Here is a 20,472-nt window from a genome sequence, read left to right as displayed (position 1 = left end):
TAAGTTAGTCAGAGAAAGACAAGTAGAGTATGATTTCATTCATGCATGGAGTTTAAGAAACAAAACAAATGATCAGACAAAGAAAAAAGGGCAAATAAAAAAGCAGATTCTTAAATACAGAGAACAAACTGGTGGCTGCCAAAGGGGAGGTGGGTGGAGGGATAAGTGAAACAGATAAAGAGGATTAACAGTATACTTACTGTGATGAACACTGAGTAATTTATAGAATTGTTAAATCATTATATTACACAGCTGAAACTAATATAATAACACTATATGCTAATTATACTTCAATAAAAAAATTAAACAAAAAAAAAACCACAACAGGATTAAAACAGCATTAAAATTAAGAGATCTTGGAGGCCAGAAATTCAGGACAATACCTGAAATTGAGTGAAAAGGTGAGATTAACTGAGAGGTAAAAATTATTTGTATGAGAAAAACATTACAAAAATAAAAACTAATGTTAAAGATTAAAAAATAAAAGTGACTTAGCAGAGTTCTTGCTAAACCTGTGTTTTACAAAGAAGTGCACAGATGAGCCTAGGAGGAGGTTCAGGAGACTGACTAAAGCTTGGATCAGAAAAAGAATCTTTGTTGCCTTTAGGAAAAAAAATTTAAAAAAAATCTGTAACAAGAAATATGTATAATGGTAATATTAAGATGAAAAGACCAGGACAGGAAAGTAAATAGGCTATGAGGAACTGGTAGGGAAATGTTGGCAGAGGTTGCCTAAGGCTGAAGGTGGAAACTAGGTTTGACAGTAAACAGGCATAGAAGTTTTTGAGGTGATGGAAATATTGTAAAACTGGATTTTAGTGATAGCAAATCACTTAACAAATGTAGTAAAAGTCATTATTATGCTCTACACTTATAATGGCTGATTTTGCAGTTCGAACACTGGATCTCAGTATATTTATTTTTTAAAAAGAAAAGAAGTATTTGCTATTTATCAATGAAAGATGGAGTTGTGAATTAAATTACTTTCCCCTCCTATTTAGGTAAATGAGACACCACAACATGAAAACAGCTTTCACTCTAAGAGATTTTTTTTTTTTTTTTGAGACTGAAGAAAACATAATTACATTCTACATACAGAGTAGCCTAGAGAGAAATGTTACTGACAGAATGAGTTTCCATGGAGGGCTTGTGAGAGAATGTAAACAAATAAGCAGTATGGACTTGGGGACTTGGAATATCATATAATTTTTGATTATCGGAGCTAGTGTGTTAGACCTCAGATATGATATAGCCTAAATTCTTCTCCTAAAATAAGAAAACAGAGATCCACAGAGATTAACTGACTTGCCTATCAACATCCCTATATATCAATATATATCAGAATAATACAAATTAAAACCACAGTGGGATTCCTTCACATACCCATTAGAAACAGCTGATATCAAATAAAAATTAACATATAATTCATATGAAATTCTACAAGAGGAAAAGAAAAAGTAACATAAGTTTGAAAAATAGAAAAGTAGGTGCCTTTGGAAAGAATGACTGACTGGAAAACAGCACAATTTTTGGAAGTGATGAAAATGTTCCAGATCATATTAGAAATGGGGGGGTTATAGGAGTACATGCTTTTGTTAAAAGTCATCAATTTATTCACTTAACATTTATGCATTCCATTGTATGTAACAGACCATACACACACACACACACACACACACACATACACGAACTTACTAAATTCACATATCGTAGTTGTTTGGGTTAGCAATTATGGAACGTCTTCCTATATATTCTAAACTCAAGCAAACAGAGAACTAACGGACATGACACTTTTAAATAAATTTTAATATGGACACAATATTTCCATGAAACTGTTTAAGCTTGTTTGATCATTTCATTATTACTTCAGAATTCACAATTTTAGGGACATTAAATTGTTGTTTGTCTATGTAGTTGACATAGTCTAGATTTTAAAACACTGAAACAAAACATGTATGATTAAGTTTCTATTTAGGTAGAGCCACTTTTTTAACTTTTAATTTTCTGTTGTCTACATTCAAATTCAAAAAATATCTACTTTTAAAAATATATCATAAAGGATAATATATTTTAAAACTTTAAATAATTGCAATATATATGCTCCCTTTTTTCCTACTTATCTTTGATAATAAAGGAAAGAAAAACATCTTTGTTAATCAATAATCAGACTGAATTCTTTATACATTCTAGTATTATTCATGTATTAACTATTTGCATTCTTATAGAGTTTTATGTGTAGTATTAAGCTTATCCAATTAAGTAGCTTTTTAAAAGTTAACACAATTAAACCACCATGTTTTCAAGAATAATAAATTAAGCTTTCATTACTAAAGATGATCTCATACAGCAATACCTTTGTAAAAGACATCAAAAGTTAAAATCAACTGTGTACTAAACAGAATGGAGATTTATTAGTATTTCTCAAAATAAAGATGTAATTATGTTAAACACTCCAGAAAGTGACAAAAATAGGTGTTCTAATTTTACTGAATTTTAATCTTGCTTCAGTATTAGATATTATTCACTAATATCAGAATTTCCTTCAAAAGCAACTGTTGCTATAATCGTTATTAAAATTATATATAAAAATAAAAGAACAGTTAAATATCTAAGAAAATAAAGGTTCAAAGAGTTCATAATTATGTTCCTTGTTTACATTTAATTCCTAAAGCTTCATCAGTTTGGATTTAGAATGCCAGACTTTCTTCTCTTTTGATGTGAACCCTGTTAAAGGAGTTAGGCAGCATTATTTCTTCAAGCCAAGAGTACAGGAAGTCCATATGTCTTCAGAGAAATCTTTGTATGCTGCTCTTTGTCTTTTATATTAAATCTAACATAACAATTAGTCAGATTTAATATCCTGGCAATGATTCCATAATACAACTTCCTATGAAGTGTGTCAGCCACTAACCATCATGGTTGGTGAGGGTGGGGGTTGGTGTTCAGTAACTTGGAGCGAGAACATAAAGGTTTATGAGGGTAAGTGAAACAGAGACTATGCCTTCAAGATGGTTATACTTTCAAGAGTGAAAAGCCAAGTTAAATATATACCAGAGAGAGTAACAGCCAAACTTGAAGAAAGCGGTATAACACAAAGGCTGTCAGCTGTCAGGGTGACACGAGAGGATACATTTTACCACATATAACTGAAAGAAATATTAAAATCCAAGTTTTAGAAATAGTCCTTTAGAATACAGTAATTCAATGGTACTAACCACTGACTCAGGAATACAAAACAAGTAAAACAAAAACCTAAAACTTATCCTTGTAATTGCTGATAGAGGCAAAGAATAAAAACAGAAGTTTGTACAGAAATGTCTTTGTACAGGAATGTCTGTTTTTAATACATTTGAAATTAGAAGACACAAATCATTTTAAAACTTGTAGTTGTTTCTAAGTTTTAATTCATAAGTATCCAAATAATATATATTTACACCATCACTTACAATCATGAAACTCCTACATGAGTATGCAAATTTTATCATTAAGAATTATTATGTGATAAATTGCACAAGAACTAATAAACTAACAAGTATGTAATCAAAATAAAATAATACATGCTATTTGTTTTAAGAAATCAGCTGTAATCTCAACTGTTCTTAAAAAATAACACCAGGTTTCATTTTTTTAAGTAATTTAAAACAATCCATTTTCAGCAAACCGATGTCCTATGAATATAGTAACTGAAGTTGTAACTAATCTTAGCTTTACTCTCCAGTCTAATAAAATCTCTACGAGAAAACACCTTCTCAACTATGACACAGGCAATCTAATAAGCCTCCATCTATGTTAGAACAAAACAGGTAATTTAAAAACATCTGAGTAATCAAAGACTAATATTTGAAATACAAATCTGATAAATATAAATTCTTGCTGGTGTTCCAACAGCTTATGATACAATTAAATTTAGTTTCGGGGGGAACACTCAGAATCCAGATGTTTAAAATGGGAACTAAATAAAAGTGCTAATAATATTGTTAAGAGACCAAACAGACATCCTCATCTCATAACTAAAATGGTTAAATATCTATGTAATTTGCCATATACTCAAGGAGAATATAGTAATAAGCGTTTAATAGTGTGGACATAGCTATAAAAGTGAAATAGCTTCATAGATCATTTCCTACACTCAATGTGTCTGAGTAACAGCAACAATACGAGATAAAATTAAAGATGCTATTCAAGGCGACAATGGATTCTAGGGTTCTTAGTTTTAGAAACCTTTTTCCTCTCTCCTATCTCCCATTAAGTAATAAAATGTGTCACACTGAGTTTGCACATTTAAAGTAAAATTTGAGGTCTAAAAATTTGGTCTTATTCTTAATTTGATAGTTTAATGAAGACTTAAAGAAAGGCCCACCTATATCTAAAAATCTATCTTTTGCAAGTCAAATATGATCAAGAAGAGGGATCACTTCATTTCTATTATTACACTGATGCATCAACTAACTAATCTCAAGTCTGTAGTTCCTATTTCCTTCCCTAATACACAGAAACAAATAATCCCCTATTCTTTAATGACATAAAAGCAATCCTCCTTTATTAAGGCTTTTAAATATTTTCACCAAATACTTCTATTTAATGACGAATTTGTTCTAGGAATAAATTGTAACAGTATACATTTTTTTAATTAATTCAGCAAAGAATAATCAGTCATTAGTTATTATGAAGTAGTCATTTACCAAGCATTTACTGAGTATTAAATGTGCCAGAAATGTGGAAACAAAAACAAATACTAGATCACTGCGTGGGCCATAACTACCTAGAACAAAGAACATCCATTACAAAGAGATAAATGCCTAAAAACACTTCACAATTTCAAAACAGAATTTCATTTTGGTCTTAGCCCTCAGTAGCATAAAAAAAAATACATTTTAATTGGAAACTTCCCACATAATTTTTAATTAAATGTTAAAAGCAAATGGCAAAAAGGAAGCAGTATTTTTAAAAAATTTGTAAGATACTATAAACCATCCTTCTCTTTAAGACTTTGATCATTTTCAGATTCTTCATGTCTAGTGCAAATAGTTCAGTCTAATTGTTTTAGAGAACATGTTTCAACAAATTCAAGTTTTCTGTCCCCCATATTCTAGAAATAATTAGATACAAAAACAGGACGTGCACATTTTCTGAAAAGCAAAAAATAAGCATGTATTATTACCGCAACATATTTACCAACTGGAACCCTTATTTCAGAGCCTGCATATATGTATCCTTTGTATTACTAAATAATACCACTATCCTACTATTTTATATGGAAAAAATAGGATCACTCAGTAGTAATTTATATAAGTCCCTAATGGAAAAGAGTATAATTTTGATCATGTACAATAGAGGGAAAAAACTGAGACACAGAAATGGTAAATTGTCAAAGACCTGAGAAAAACTTAGAGGCAAACTGAAAATAACAGTTGGAAACTAATATTACAGTTAACTGATTAACTGAACTCAATTTCCAATGATATTAAAAAATTCCACATGTAAATTCACATATACACATATACAATAACTGAAAAAGCAAGAAAATAATTAAGAATTTTTTATATAGCCTGAATTACATAGAGAAGTGTGGTTTCAAAATCAAAGCTGCTAAACAGCAGGTTCTAGTGAGTCATATACATTAGTTCAAAGGAACTTGAGAAAATATATTCAGCAAAAGACTATTAATTAAATTACTACCCAAGAAATTAATTTTATAAGAGAACCTAACAGACATAATAAGTTTAATGTATCTCTGACTAAGCACTGAAATATATCTTTGGGAAAAATAAAGTTTCATTTAAAATGTCTTAAAATTAAAGTTAAAAAATAGCATGTGTACACAATATTTAATACGCAACTTAATCATAAAAGTGTGAACCTTTGTGGGAATGATTTGCAAACAATAATGGTGCCAATTACAAAATAAAAGAGATGTTAAGGGAAATGGCAGATAATAGCTTATACGATTATCTTTTTAAAAAACACATGAAATTCTACATAAAATAAAATTCTTCTTTAACTCAAGAGCAACAGTGCTTAAATTGAATATGTATTTCTTTTTTACAGAAGATTCACATTATAACCATAAAACATTTTATGGCACTGCTTTATATCCAGCTTATTTTGTCCTCAAAAACATTACTATATAATATTTATAAAACATTTAATTCCCTCTTCATTACCTCTTTAAAACCTTTGCAGAAAAACTGTGATGTTATCTTCTTAACAAGGCAAAATCAAGGAAGAAGACTTTGTATATTCATTATTTCTAGAGTAACAAAAATATCTTTACCTTCCAGGAGACTTTCCACCAAATCCCAGACTCTGGCAAGTTATAATAATGCAATTAGGAAAGGAAATTTTATAGGAGAAACTAATTAAATAAGTGATAGGAAAGCCTAATACTATTTTAAAAATTTCAGCTATAAATGAAGGAAGATGGTGCCTACTTTTTTTTATGACAACTATGATATGATGTGTTGGACTTGCTCTTGCTATAAAGTGGTTTTTAAACTAAAAACTGAACATATAGCCTAGGTTCTTTCAAACACATGACCAAGCAAATAAAATAAATAGAAACCTGTAAAAATGTATAGGTCCTACAGCAAAAATGTCATGAATCAACTATCTTGAAAAAAATAAATAAGAGGGTTGATATTGACATAGGTTCAAATAATTAAAAACAGAATAACCAGCTCTCTATGTTTTAAACTATTGTTTCAAATTGATTATATCCCACAATACAACCCTCAACCCCAAGAGGAATTCCTCTAGACTGAATTTTTATTCATTATATAAGACTGTTTTATGGGATTTTTTTTCCTTTTATTTATTTTTACAGTTTTATGCACTCCATCATGTTATGCTTATGCTTGGGATTTCTTTATTCACATAAATCAGAAAATTATATTGTGGTCAGAATTATTCATGTGTATCTTCTGATACAGGAACTACTCTACCCTAAATTTAAATGAGTTTCATCTTCAGGAGAGTGCTCATGACATCTTACATGTACTACTTCAAAAATTACTGACCAAATATGATAGACCTTCTTAACTTTGTTGAAGCACTTTGCATTTCTTCACTGGAATTTTTATTTTCTCCTTATCTTCTTTAATGATAGAATAAAAAAAAAACTCATAAAATTTAAAACTGCATGTTTTTGAGGAATGAAAACAAACAGAAATTTGATTTTTAATGACAAATGACATCATTTTGGAAGCAAATATTTAAAATCATTTAATAGGACTAATATATGTTTCAACACCTTTTTCTTTTTGAAACACTTAATTTCTATGCCCTCAGTTAATTTCATAGTGTTTTATCAAAAAACAATTTTTAAAAGAAATCAGAAAGGGTTCCCTTAACATACCAAAAGACTCTTTGTTACTGTACTTTGAAAGAATGATACCTCTTTTAAATGAGGTTTCCTTTCGTGCCACCTACTCCTCCATCTCACCTAGGGTTTTAAATAAATTTCTTCATCTCAACAAAAGAAACAAAAGGTTAAAATTAACAGTCTCTGCACCCTCAGGAATAGCCACTGTGCAACATCAGCTGAGATTCCTGATTAGCATTATGTCTGATACAAAAAAAAAAAGTACCAAATCAAAACAAAGAAACAAAGAAGAAAACAAAACAAAAAACAAAATCTACCTAGGCCATCTTTTCACTTTTCTTTATTTCATAAGAGAGAAGCATTTAACACATTCATTTTGATAAATGGTAAGGAAGTGCTATTGAAGCTCTTGTCAATAAACAAGTGTTGGTCTTAACATTATTACTAATAAATTTCAACTTTTATAATATGTAACAACTTAGTAATTTTGCTATTTTATGAGATAAAGTAATAATCTTAGTATTAAGTGTTTAAATCAAATTGTTTTTGTGGCCTCTATATACAGAGCACTGTCAAGTGCTCTTGTCAAGAGAAAATTGTTTCTTGTGTTCAAAATCCAGATTTTGAACTCTTAATTACATCTCAATCCAGAAAATAACCATGTGTGGCAGGTTAGTAAGAGAATGAAATGTTTCTGAACTACAGTTTCCACTAAATAAGATTTTAAGAAAGCCCTATACTGTGATTTTTCCCCCATTATATCTGTGATGAGAAAATGATGAAGATGGAACCTTAATGCCCTGAAGACAAAGTCTCAGCATCCCATTTACCTGACAAGATTTTCATTGTCTCCAGTTCCCTTGCAAGTTGCACATTCAGTTCGCAAATCTTCAGCCTTAGGCTTCTTTTGTAACACAGACTGCCTTTGCCTTCTCTCTCTAGGAATTCTTTCCTGCCATACAAGAGAAAACAAAACAAAACAAAACATAAAACAAAATCTGGATATGAGGAAAAAAGAAATAATTTAAGCAAGAAAGTTTTTCAAAGTTTAGACTGTGTAAAAAATGCTTAACTTATTCCAACCTCATGTTTTTCTTCCTCAGGAATGAAGCTTCGTTTTCGTCCTCTGGTTCTCTAAGAAAAAAAAGATGCCACAGAAATATCTAATGTTTAATTAATAATAATAAAAAAATACTCTCTGTTAAATGTTACTGCTTAAGTTAAGGACTTGGAAAATTAGTATTTCTAATTAATACTGTATTCCTCTAGCAATATTTTGTTAACAATTTATCTATGACAGATAAAAACATAACACATTAAATGTACTTTACAAGTTCTTTACTTTTAAATTACACAACTTTCTGATAGGAAAAATAAGTTCTCCAAAATCAGAATGATTTTTTTCAACACTTTATACATGTCACACAATTATGATTTATCTAGAGCATTTCAATTTTCATAACTTATATGCTTCTATAGCTGAGATGCTACACCTGGACTCCTCCTACTTCTAGTATTCTCATGTGTGTACATACATGTTTGTATAATATAAAGAATTTCTAACTGTCATAAAAAAAGTGGGAGTAAAAGATCTCAGATGTCCCCAAATCCTAGGTGAAATAAAACATGGTATAAATTACTTACTTTAAACGAATTTAGTTGAAAGTTTACATCAATTATTTCACAACATATTTACTATTACAAAGATGACCTCTACATGTTCAAAAATAATATATGGGGTGCCTGGGTGGCTCAGTCGGTTAAGTGTCTGACTTTGGCTCAGGTCATGATCTCACAGGTCATGAGTTCAAGCCCATTATCGGGCTCTATGCCGCCAGCTCAGCGCCTGGAGCCTGCTTCAGATTCTGTGTCTGTCTCTCTGCTCCTTCCCTGCTCACACTCTCTCTCAAAAATAAACATTAAAAATTTTTTTAATAAAAAAGTAATATAAATACAATGGTATTTGCAGCCAATATGTTAAAAATCTTTATTCACATAGGACAGCCTCCTGTAGATGTGTAATCCCCATGTTCAGACCACAGCTCTTTAGAGAGACTAAAAGAGAATGGAGGCACCATTCCCACAAATTATTTTGCCTGACTGTTGAGATCAAGGAACATTCCCAAATTAGAACAGGTACCAATAATTCTAAACAGAAATGATGTCCAATACACTGATGTCCTCCTAAATTACTCTCATTTCAATTCTTCATAAAACTGAGTCCACTGTCATTTAATAACATTGCCAATTGCATACTGTTTAATCTACCCCTAGATAACCAAGCATTGACTAAATTAGTCGTTCAAAGGAAGTAAATTTATAAACTATATGTACTGCTAATCAGGATGTTCTAATTACATTATGGAATAAGTTAGAAAAAGACTATATCCAGGAAAAGGCTTTAAATGCAGGCCCTACACATTAAGGAGGGCACTTGCTGCCATGAACACTGGGTGTTGTATGTAAGTGATGAATCATTAAATTCTATTCTGAATTCTATTCTGAAACTAGTATTAGGCTATATGTTAACCAACTTGGATTTAAATAAAATTAAAAAAAAAAGAAAAACGAAAACACACAAAAATATATTTTCTCCACACATATACACAAAAAAAGAAAAAAATCTTTGAAGTTTCTGACTGAATTTACTGCCAGAGTCAATGAATTATTCACCTTTGTAACTCTGGTACACAGGAAGCAAAGTATCTGGTACTAAGTAAGCACTAAATAAACAGTGGTTGAATAATGCATGGATAAAAAAATTTAAGATAGATAAAATAATTAAGAGTAGGACCTACATATATTCATTCTTACTTCCAAAAAACAGTACTGAGCCTTGCTCCTCAAAATATCAGTCATGGCCCATAAATGCTGGCATCCCCTGGGAGCTTGCCAGAAATGTAGAAGCTCATGCTCACTTCGACATACTGAATTAGAGTCTGCCCTTTAACAAGATCCACAAGCAAATTATACACACATTAAAGTTTGAGAACATCAGTATGAAGAGTCCTTAATACTGACACTTATCCAGGTTTCACCTATAACCCTGAAGCTAGCTCTTTACATATTCATCTTTCCTTTCTGTGACATTCCTGTTCTTTATGCTTTAATTTCTGTCCTCTGACACAATTCATCACAAAACTGGTAAAAGCCTTGTCCTATTCATCTTTCTTGATTTAATTAAAAATAATACAACATGTACTACATTAAAGCTCAATAAATTTGTTTTAATCAAATAAGTGGGTAGATTGAAACTCATAATTATACTAGATAATACAAATGATAAAACAACTGACAAAAAGGATAAATTACTGTTCCCTTCTCTACTGATCTATTTTTAATTTGCATAATTTATGCAATAAGGTCATTTCAATAAGGTGATCCAAATAACCAATATCAAAGGGGAAATATTGAAATTACTCATTTGAGTCCCATAACATCTAAGAATCCCCAAAAGGCCTTCACACATTCCCCTATTTTTCTTCATTCAACTCATCTTTAGGTAATGAAGTAGGAATTCAGTTTGTTTCTTTATGTAGTAGTAAACTGCTACCAGTAATTGGGGTTCTTTTTTTGCATAGAAGTCAACTACTACCAGGTTTTTAAATTATCTAACCATTGAATTAATTTTTGAAATATATATGTGAATGTCCTAAGTTCATGTTTGCAATTCTTTTGAAGATATACAATAATTTAACATTTCTGATTAATACTTTAAATCCTTAAACCTCTCATATGATTGCATCAATTGCAAGTTTTTCATACCCACACTGTAATTAATATCATAAGGCATAAAGCCAAGAGGTGATACCATCACACAATGGCATAGTTGTATTTCTCAATAAATTTCTTATTTAACCATGTATATGTCTTATGAAAGTGCTATTTTTTTCAAGTTTATTTAATTGTTTTGAGAGAGAGAGAGAGAGAGAGAGCATCAGAGAGAGGGAGAGACAGAATCCCAAGCAGGCTCCGCACTTCCAGCGCAGCGCCCGATACAGGGCTCGATCCCACGAACCATGAGATCACGACCTAACCAGGAATCAAGAGTCAGATTCCACCCAGGCTATTTTTTTAAAGTGCTATTTTTTAAAATGTTTATTTACTTATTTCTGACGGGGGGGGGGGGGGGAGAAAGAAAGAGAGAGGGAGTGCGCACACGCACATGTGTGCATAAGTCGGGGGTGGGCATAGAGAGAGAGAGGGAAACACAGAATCCAAAGCAGGCTCCATGTTCCAAGCTGTCAGCACAGAGCCAGACGAGGGGCTAGAACTCAGGAACAATGAGATCATGACCTGAGTTGAAGTCAAATGCTTAATGGACTGAGACACCCAGGCACTGCAAAGTGCTATTTTTAAAATGAATATATTTATAATTACCCAAAAGAGTCATTTTAAATTAAGTATACTTATTACCAAATGGTAATCTTTGATGTATTCCTGTGGTAATTTTAAATAACAAAACACAAGTAACATAAAAAATTTCCAGCCAGAAAAAAAAAAAGAAGTGTTATAAACAAGATGAAATTATAGCATCTTAGAGCTCTGAAAAAGCAGTCCAAAGAAGTGACTTGATGATTACAGCTGATAACTGACAAAGGCAAACTTCAAACTCAGGTACATCAACTCTTAATTCAGTAATTTTTCTTGCATGGCAATCCAAGGTTAATAGTATAATCCCAAGTAGAAATGAGTAAAATTATTACAAGAAAGCAAATCTCTTATTTCCACTTGAATACTTAAATAAATTATAACAGTGTGATGCCTAAAGGAAAAATTCTTGTATTTTGAAACAAGTAGAAACTTCCTTCCAATGAAGAGGAGACTTCAATACCTTAAAATGACACTATAATCTACCCAACTTGGCATTCTATACAGTACAATGACTAATAGAATCCAGTACCAAAGTAAAGTACAGCAATCTTCTTTTTTTGACATTTATCACACCAGTAATATTAAAAAAAAAATTAATCCAAACACAGTTTTTTGCAATACCAAGTCCTCCAACTAGGGAAATACTGGAAATTGTTTTTTGCCCCCTAGGTTTTTTTTTTAATATTTATTTATTTTGAGGGAGATAACGCATGCATGTACACATGGGATAGGAGCAGACAGAGAGGGAAAGAGTTTTCTTTTCCTAGTTTTAATGAAGTGGCAGCCACTGTAATAATGACAATTCATAACTGCCTACAATCGCAACAGATAAGATATCTTAAACATGGTGTCCCTGAAAGAATCAGAAAATGTATGGGTAAGAGTTAAAAAGGGAGAAATAATGCAAAAAGGAATAACAAAAACATGTTTAACTCATGCAACAAATTTCAATTATCCAAAAGCTTGCTCTATCTTAGATATATAGAAATATTCATAACTGGGTGGTCATTTCATGATATATATACATTGAGGCTGATGTTATTTTAGAAGCATAATAATAATAATAATAATAATAATAATAATATGCAGGGTGAAAACAGCATGTGGAAGAAGGAAGAATTTTATTTAAAAAGTATATGCTTTAGAACTTAACACAGATACATTATCTAGAATTCCCAATGATAGAGGGTTCAATTGCAAATTTTTTTCTTTGAACCTCACTCCAAATCTTGACATATTTCTGGTTTTTTTCTGTGTTGTTATTTTGTTAGAATTTTATTATTACCTAGGGAACAATGACAATCTGAGTTGCATAGATCACATCTACCTAGCTCTTTATCTGCCTCTGGTACATTTTTTCATTTTTTTTTTAAATGTTTATTAATTTTGAGAGAGAGAGAGAGAGAGAGAGAGAGAGAGAGAGAGCACAAGCAGGGGAGGAGCAGAAAGAGAGGGAGACACAGAATCTGAAACAAGCTCCAGGCTCTGAGCTGTCAGCACAGAGCCTGACGCGGGGCTCAAACTCACAAACCATGAGATCATGACCTGAGCTGAAGCTGGACGCTCAACTGACTGAGCCACCCAGGCGCCCCAGTACATTGAAAACAGAAGGTGATAAAATATCCACAAAGAGAGTGTGCCATGGTATTACAGACAATGTATCTAAGTTAAAAAGGAATAAAGTATTTTTACCTACCAAGCATCATTTTAATAGTTTATTCATCCGAAAGATATAATTAAATGTTTCAGTAATTTCACTAACATTTGGACTAGAAAACATGCAACAAATTTTAATTAATTCTTTAGCACTGGGGTTATTTTAATTTACAATGAAGCTACATTCATGATGATTTTCACAAGGTTAGAATGATTCATTTGACAAATGAACTAAATTTCAAACTAACAGACAGTACCTCAACATCTTTGATATCACTAAGATGGGTTTCACATATTCATTTGTGTGTTTTCTCTAAATTTAACATGTATCTTTTTTTCACAATTAATAAACTAGCTATATGTGGTTAGAAGAAACATAAGGAATGCCTCCCTGTGTAATTTCTACATAAAAAGAGAAAATGGTTATTCGTGAACAAAATTCTAAATTCAATGTTAATTAGGACAATCAGGTCAAACCTTGAAAACCTGTTAAGCTAAAATTCGGATTTATGCTGAGGAATCAATGCCAGCAACTGTGTGGCAGTTGTACAAAATCGTTCAATATAATTTTTTTAATTTTTCAAAATAAATTTATGTAACAAAATTCCTTAAAAAATAAGTATATGTTTTCCAGTCATAAAACAATATATTGAAAACAATTACTTATTAAAGCTCATATGATATTCAAAATAAAATAAAAACTATATACGTATCAACAAGCACCATCTGTTTCTACTGGCTACTGGCACATAACAGATGGAATGGTGATCACCAAAAGTGAGTTTTCCCCCTTCTTGTCAGTTGGCTATGGAGTTTATTTTTATCTAATTTAATTTTAATGGGGTTAGGAAAATATGTAGAATGAAACTATGACTGATTTTTCTTAACACTATAAATTAAAATAACCACACGCCTAATTAAAAGTAGAAAACAAATTATACATTGTACAAATTAATAAATAAGGATCTATAAAATCGTTCTCATGAATGGTGGTATATTCAAAATAAGTAAACTCCTGAAGCTCTGACTATTCTTTGTTGTTATTCTACATTCCAGGAAGTAAATAAAAATTACAGATTTCCAACAGGCAAAAAAAAAAAAAAGCACAGCATGAGTCTTTGGGCTCTGAATAGATTATCTGAGCTAAGGATACCCATAGTAGATCCCTTCCAAGTAAGCCAAAGTGAGTTACATACAGTCAGTTCAACACAAAACTTTCTGCCAGGGTTTTTTCTAAGGATCTTTAACAAACAGAGGCTATACAATCTGTTTAGTACTTCAGAGGTCACTTTAAGTCTAATAAGAGACTCAATCTCTGATATCTAAAGCCTCAATACATAACCCTTTATTTCCAGAACTGTAATAATTTAATTTAAAAAGTATAAAGATGACAAGTAAGTTAAGACACAATGCACAGTAATCTTTAGTCATTTCAATAGGGCTGAGTCCACATGTTTCTGTTTCCACTTAAATTAGCATCAAGAATTACACATACACACACACACACACACAGATATAAACAGACAAAAAAACATATTCTGGTTTTTCAAATTCTTAGGATATAGGTTCTAACGTTGTTAAATAGGCTACTATTTTGCATGTGTAAAATTAGTTTAAAAACAAATGTAATGAAAGAACACTCTAGGATATTTGATTATCTCTCGAATGAAGAATGCCACTTGAAACAGGCTATTGACTTCAGACTTTAAGTTAGATGGAAAACAGTTTAACCAGGTGCTTAAGTTTTTTTTTTTTTTTTTTTTTTTCAAAATAATGATCTATAACAAAAGGTGCCCCCTGAAAAACAATATGCTTTTAGTCAAAGTTGCTAAAAAGTACTTGGACTTTTTAATGCATTTATTTTCCAAAAAAGGAGATCTATAAAACAAAATAAAATGTATGAGATAGGAAAAAATGATGAGACAACTTCAAAGAGAGTAGAAAATGATGCATGTGTGTAAAAGACTATGAGAAGATAGGTCCCAATAAGTCCTTTGGCACTTGTATAAAAAGATGAAAAGTCACTAGATAATATAAAGTATAGAGAAAATGAAAAGAAAATCTGAATGCTTTCAAGTTACATTAAAGTTATAAGAAAATATGCCAAAAAAGTACAAACATCAATTTTAAACTAACTTCAAAAGGGACATAGGTAAGCTAATTTATATTTTCTTCAAAAGCAATTACCTCGCCTAAAAGCAAATGAAAAGTTTCCACATAAAAAAATAATGCAGAGAAAATGTCTACATAACAAGGTACTTACACAAAAGTAGCCCAGGCAGCCTTTGAGTAATTACATAGTTTCACCAATGAAATACAATTAATATATAAGGAGAAACGGACTAATTCCCTTCTAACCAATAAAGGACTAGAAAAAAAAAGACTCTTCCAAAGTACACTAGCTTCAGGTGCATAGCTATTTTGAAAGATGGAAAAAATTCATTTGTGAAATACTCTGTAAGTACCCGGTGTGAACCAAACCCTGTAGAAGTAGATAATACACCTAAAGTAGTTGCCAGGACAGCTCCTATTCTCTTGGGATTTCAGGTCCACTAGTCTACAGATCTTGCTCAGATCTTTCAAAATCTCAACTATAATCAAAATTGTTCCTGAATTTAGAGTAAGTACTTTTTAATACAGTTAATATAATATAAAACTCTACATTCACCTTAAAGATGGGTATAGGGAAAAAAAAAAAAAAGATGGGTTAAAAAAATGCCTAACAACAAAAAATTCTCAAAAAAAAAAATGTAACTGGCAACTCTCAGGCAGGAATGGAAAAGGAAAGAATTCATTCAGACTGGCAAAAGGATGAAAAATATCAAGGATGGTAGCAAAAGCATTACTAAAATGATTAAACATAGTATCCAACTAAGATATTGGAATTTTAAGTGAAGGCAAGAGGTATGTGGGTAACTAGGACACTGTATAATTGTGACAAAAAAAATGGCTATTGGACTAGGAATGTTAAAAAGGACCCATGACATAGTGAGGTCAAAGGAATTAGGATTTAATCATGATAATTTCACAAACATCTTAAAATTAAAATCCAGTATTATTTCATATAATCCCATCTCTGTACCCATTTGGAAAACTCTTCATAAATATCCCTGATAGTCATATAGCTTCAACTATACCCAAGAACAAGGAAGCACGTTTTCATAGTAAGATAATTCTAATTGTTGTTGGTACCAGTTTTACTGTCTGAACTTATCCTAGCATTCAAGTAACAAAAGTTTAAATATTTAAAAATAAGTTGCCAGATCTCTATTATATAAAGGGTCTCTGTCCATTTATTAAACTAATAACATAAAAACAAACTTAATTACAATTGTGATAAGGACAGCAAAAGAAAACAGTGCTATGGGAATAATCTTCAATTATTCCTCAGAGTATCCTTCTGGAATTTGACTATAATATCACATTGGATTTTGCTTTCTTAGCTCATATGAACTAAAATTAGGGATGAGGGCAATAATAGATTATTTAAAGCTGTACAACAGATGTGTAATCTCAGTCATTTTTCATTTGCTTAAGAGTCCAACTAGAAACATCATTTTAGCCATGTTACATAGCACAGATAAAAGAGAGGGAAAAGGTGCTGCATCATTCTTTTCTTTTTAAAATATCATCAGTGTCATTAGCCAGCAAAGAATGCAAATCAAAACCATGAGATACCACTTCACGCCCACTAGGATGACTATATAAGGACACAAATAAATGTTAAGTATGTTAAAAAAAACAAAACAAAACTAGGGTCCTCATACACTGCTGGTGAGAACAGAAAAGAGTATGGCCAGTTTAAAAGCAGTTTCTCAAATGTTCAAATCAGAGTTATCCTAGGACCCAGCAATTCCACTCCTAGCAATACAACTAAGATAAGTGAAATCTCACGTTCACAACAAGGCCTGTATGTGAATATTCATAGCAGTATGATTTGTAACAGCCAAAAAGTGAAAAACAAAACAAACCCACATATATCCATCAAGTAACAGATGAATAGATAAATTTAAAAATCCAGTATATCCATATAATGGAATATTACACAAAAATCGTAAGAAATGAAGTATTATACATACCATAACATGAGTAAGTCCTAAAATATTATGGTAGGTGAAAAAAATGCTGTCATAAAACACCACATATTATTCCCTTTATAAGGAATGTCCAAAATAGGTAAATATACAGTGACAGAAAGTAGATTAGGAGTTGCCCAGGGCGTGTGGCTAGGAGAATGGAGAATAGCGTCACTGGTAATGGGTATAGGAATTTTGGTGGGAATGGGGGTGCGGGGAGGAGTAGAGCAATAAAAACGTTCTAAAATTAGGGGCGCCTGGGTGGCTCAGTCAGTTCAGTGTCTGACTTCAGCCCAGGTCATGATCTCGCAGTTCACAAGTTCGAGCCCCGCGTTGGCTCTGTGCTGACAGCTCAGAGTCTGGAGCCTGCTTTGGATTCTGTGTCTCCCTCTCTCTCTGCCCCTCCCCAGCTCTCTCTCTCTCTCTCTCTCTCTCTCTCTCTCTCTCTCTCAAAAATAAATATAAACATTAAAAAAAAAAGTTCTAAAATTAATTGTGGTAATGGCTGGACAATTCCATGAATTTACCAAAAACCACTAAATTACAACATTAAATGAATGAATTGTATGGTATGTGAATTACAGCTCAATAAAAGTTATAAAAAAAATCAGCCATAAGTTGATCATTTTTAATTGTAGCAAACTTTAAAGAATAATGAACCAATTTTCCATTACTGCTTAAATGATTTTACATTTAACTTACATCCAAATAAAGCAAAAATGCCTTTCAAAATCATTTCAATAGCCATCAAGGTTGAAAAAACTAATTAAGCACTACAAAATTCATCTACTGACTCTACATCATTTACGCCTTTTAAGTACTTATGTGATTTAGACTGGGATCACATGGATAACCCTGGTTAATCTTCCTATCTCCAGATCCATAACTAAATTTAATCATACCTGCAAAGTTCCTTTGCTATGTAAGGGAACATATTTACAAGGTCTGAGGACTAGGACGTGGACATTTTTGGAGGGCCATTATTCCACTTACCACACTAGAAATCAAATGTATACACAAACACATTTATTAAAGCTATCATCCTATAGATGGAGATGAGGCATTAACAATGACTATTTGAAAAAAATACAAGTAACACTTAAAAAACAAAATCCTGAAGTAAGTGACAATCACACAAACTATATAGATAAGAAATAAAATGCTACTTTGGTTTAAAATTCAGCAACATAAAGGTATAAGGGATTTCACTCCCTCCCTATGCTGTCAAGAGATTACTCCTCTCCCACCAGACACAGGGGGCATATACTCTGGAGAAAAAAAACTAAACAGACTCAGGACAATGGATTATCAGGCACAGAGAAGCGAACAGTGAGACAGCAAAACAGAAACCAGAAGGTTTAAATGGAATTCTGTTTCTGAACTGTGAGACCTTTAGCCCTTTTTTCCTTACCTGTCCAGGAGTCTGGCAGTTAAAATTATACCTACCAGTTAAGAGATAAGAGAATAGTTCTACTGAACTGATGTAGAAAACATCTACAGATACTGACATTTAAGGTGTTCTCAAAGAATACGACCCCAGATCATAAAATCACAGCTATAGGGAAAACGGCTTAAATTTAATTACCATATATATTATATATATATAAAATATATATATATATATAAAATATATATAATATATTATATATATATATTATATACACACACACACACACACACACACACATATATGGACATCAAAGGATCCCCAGGCTTCTGAAAGCTTCAACATGAAAGAGACAAACACAAACAGAAATAAGGATCCCAGAGGAAACAAAGACAATGAAGGATACAAAAGAAAACTGAAAAGTAATTACAATAAATATTCCTAAAGAGATAAAAGAAGTTTTTGCCATCATGAAATAAGAACATCTGTTATTAAAAGAAAAAGGAACAATGAAGGTACATACACATCCCAAATCAGAAATTTAGTAAAACAGTTGGAATATAAAGTTGAGAAAATCTCCCAGAAATTTAAAAGAAAAAAAGAAAGAAATGAATATTATGATTAAAAAAAAAAAAAATCAGAGATCCAATCTAGGAGCACTAAAATACAATTAGTGGAAGTTCCAGAAAAAGAAAATAGAAAAAGAGAAGGATAAAAATTACCAAAGAAATAATAAAAATTCATTTCTCAGAACTAAAATACATGAGTATTTTAAACAGAAAGGGTTCAGTGAGCTCCCAGAAATGAATAAAAATATACCACACCAAAGAAGATACTGAATCATACCACTGAATACAATGGAAAAAGATAAAAAAGCCGGGGAGATACAAGATAGGGGGGAAAAAAAAGAGTTACAAAAGCAGAAAGCAATACTTATAGCCAGGAGTCAGTCAAGTGATACCTTTTTTTTTTTTAAAAAAATGTAGGGGCGCCTGGGTGGCTCAGTCGGTTAAGCGTCCCACTTCAGCTAAGGTCGCGATCTCAAGGTCCGTGAGTTCAAGCCCCGCATCGGGCTCTGGGCTGATGGCTCAGAGCCTGGAGCCTGCTTCCGATTCTGTGTCTCCCTCTCTCTCTGCCCCTCCCCCGTTCATGCTCTTTCTCTGTCTCAAAAATAAATAAAAGTTAAAAAAAAAATTTTTTTTAAAAATGTAATATTTTATGCACAGCCATATTACTATTGAAGTGTAGTTTTTTTTTTTTTAATTTTCAAGTATGTAAGATCTCAAAAATTTACTTCTCACTAACCTTTACTAAGTTATTGAAGAAGTTGCCCCATCAAAATAAGGGAATAAATAGAAAAAACAGTTTTTTTAATGCAAACAACAAAATATTCTACCTATGGGAGGTTAAAAGGAAGTCCCATGATGATGAAACAAAGTCCAAGGATGACACTGAAAAACAAACTCAGATGAGAGCTGGAGGAGAAAGGGCTCCAGAGGAAAAATCCAAGATTTTTTTTTTATTTGATATGGCTGACCAAATAATGCACATATTGTGCATTAGAAATATTTTGGGCGCCTGGGTGGCTCAGTCAGATGAGCATCCGACTTCGGCTCTGGTCATGATCTCACAGATTGTGGGTTAGAACCCCGTGTTGG

At 31.8% G+C, this 20,472-nt stretch overlaps 1 protein-coding gene across 5 annotated transcripts in view; it reads right to left on the bottom strand.

Annotated features, from left to right (window-relative positions):
• PHF14 (PHD finger protein 14) overlaps positions 1-20,472 on the bottom strand; it is a 208,877-nt gene that overhangs the window by 104,047 nt on the left and 84,358 nt on the right. For 4 of the 5 annotated variants that reach the window (XR_008420551.1, XM_019443453.2, XM_019443446.2 and 1 more), the window contains 2 exons: positions 8,405-8,455; positions 8,152-8,273 (listed from right to left, as the gene is read on the bottom strand). Coding sequence is in view for 4 of the 5 variants with exons in the window: in XM_019443453.2 (XP_019298998.2) it covers positions 8,152-8,273; positions 8,405-8,455 (173 nt within the window). In the remaining variant the exon portion in view is untranslated. Of the gene's footprint in view, positions 1-1,788; positions 5,130-8,151; positions 8,274-8,404; positions 8,456-20,472 lie in introns of those variants that run through there. The other variant, XM_019443454.2, reaches the window with a different exon arrangement.

Source organism: Panthera pardus, unplaced genomic scaffold (assembly GCF_024362965.1).
Source record: "Panthera pardus isolate Hobbes unplaced genomic scaffold, ASM2436296v1 HiC_scaffold_8, whole genome shotgun sequence".
NCBI lineage: Eukaryota > Metazoa > Chordata > Mammalia > Carnivora > Felidae > Panthera > Panthera pardus.
This window is presented reverse-complemented; position numbering and strand designations above follow the sequence as displayed.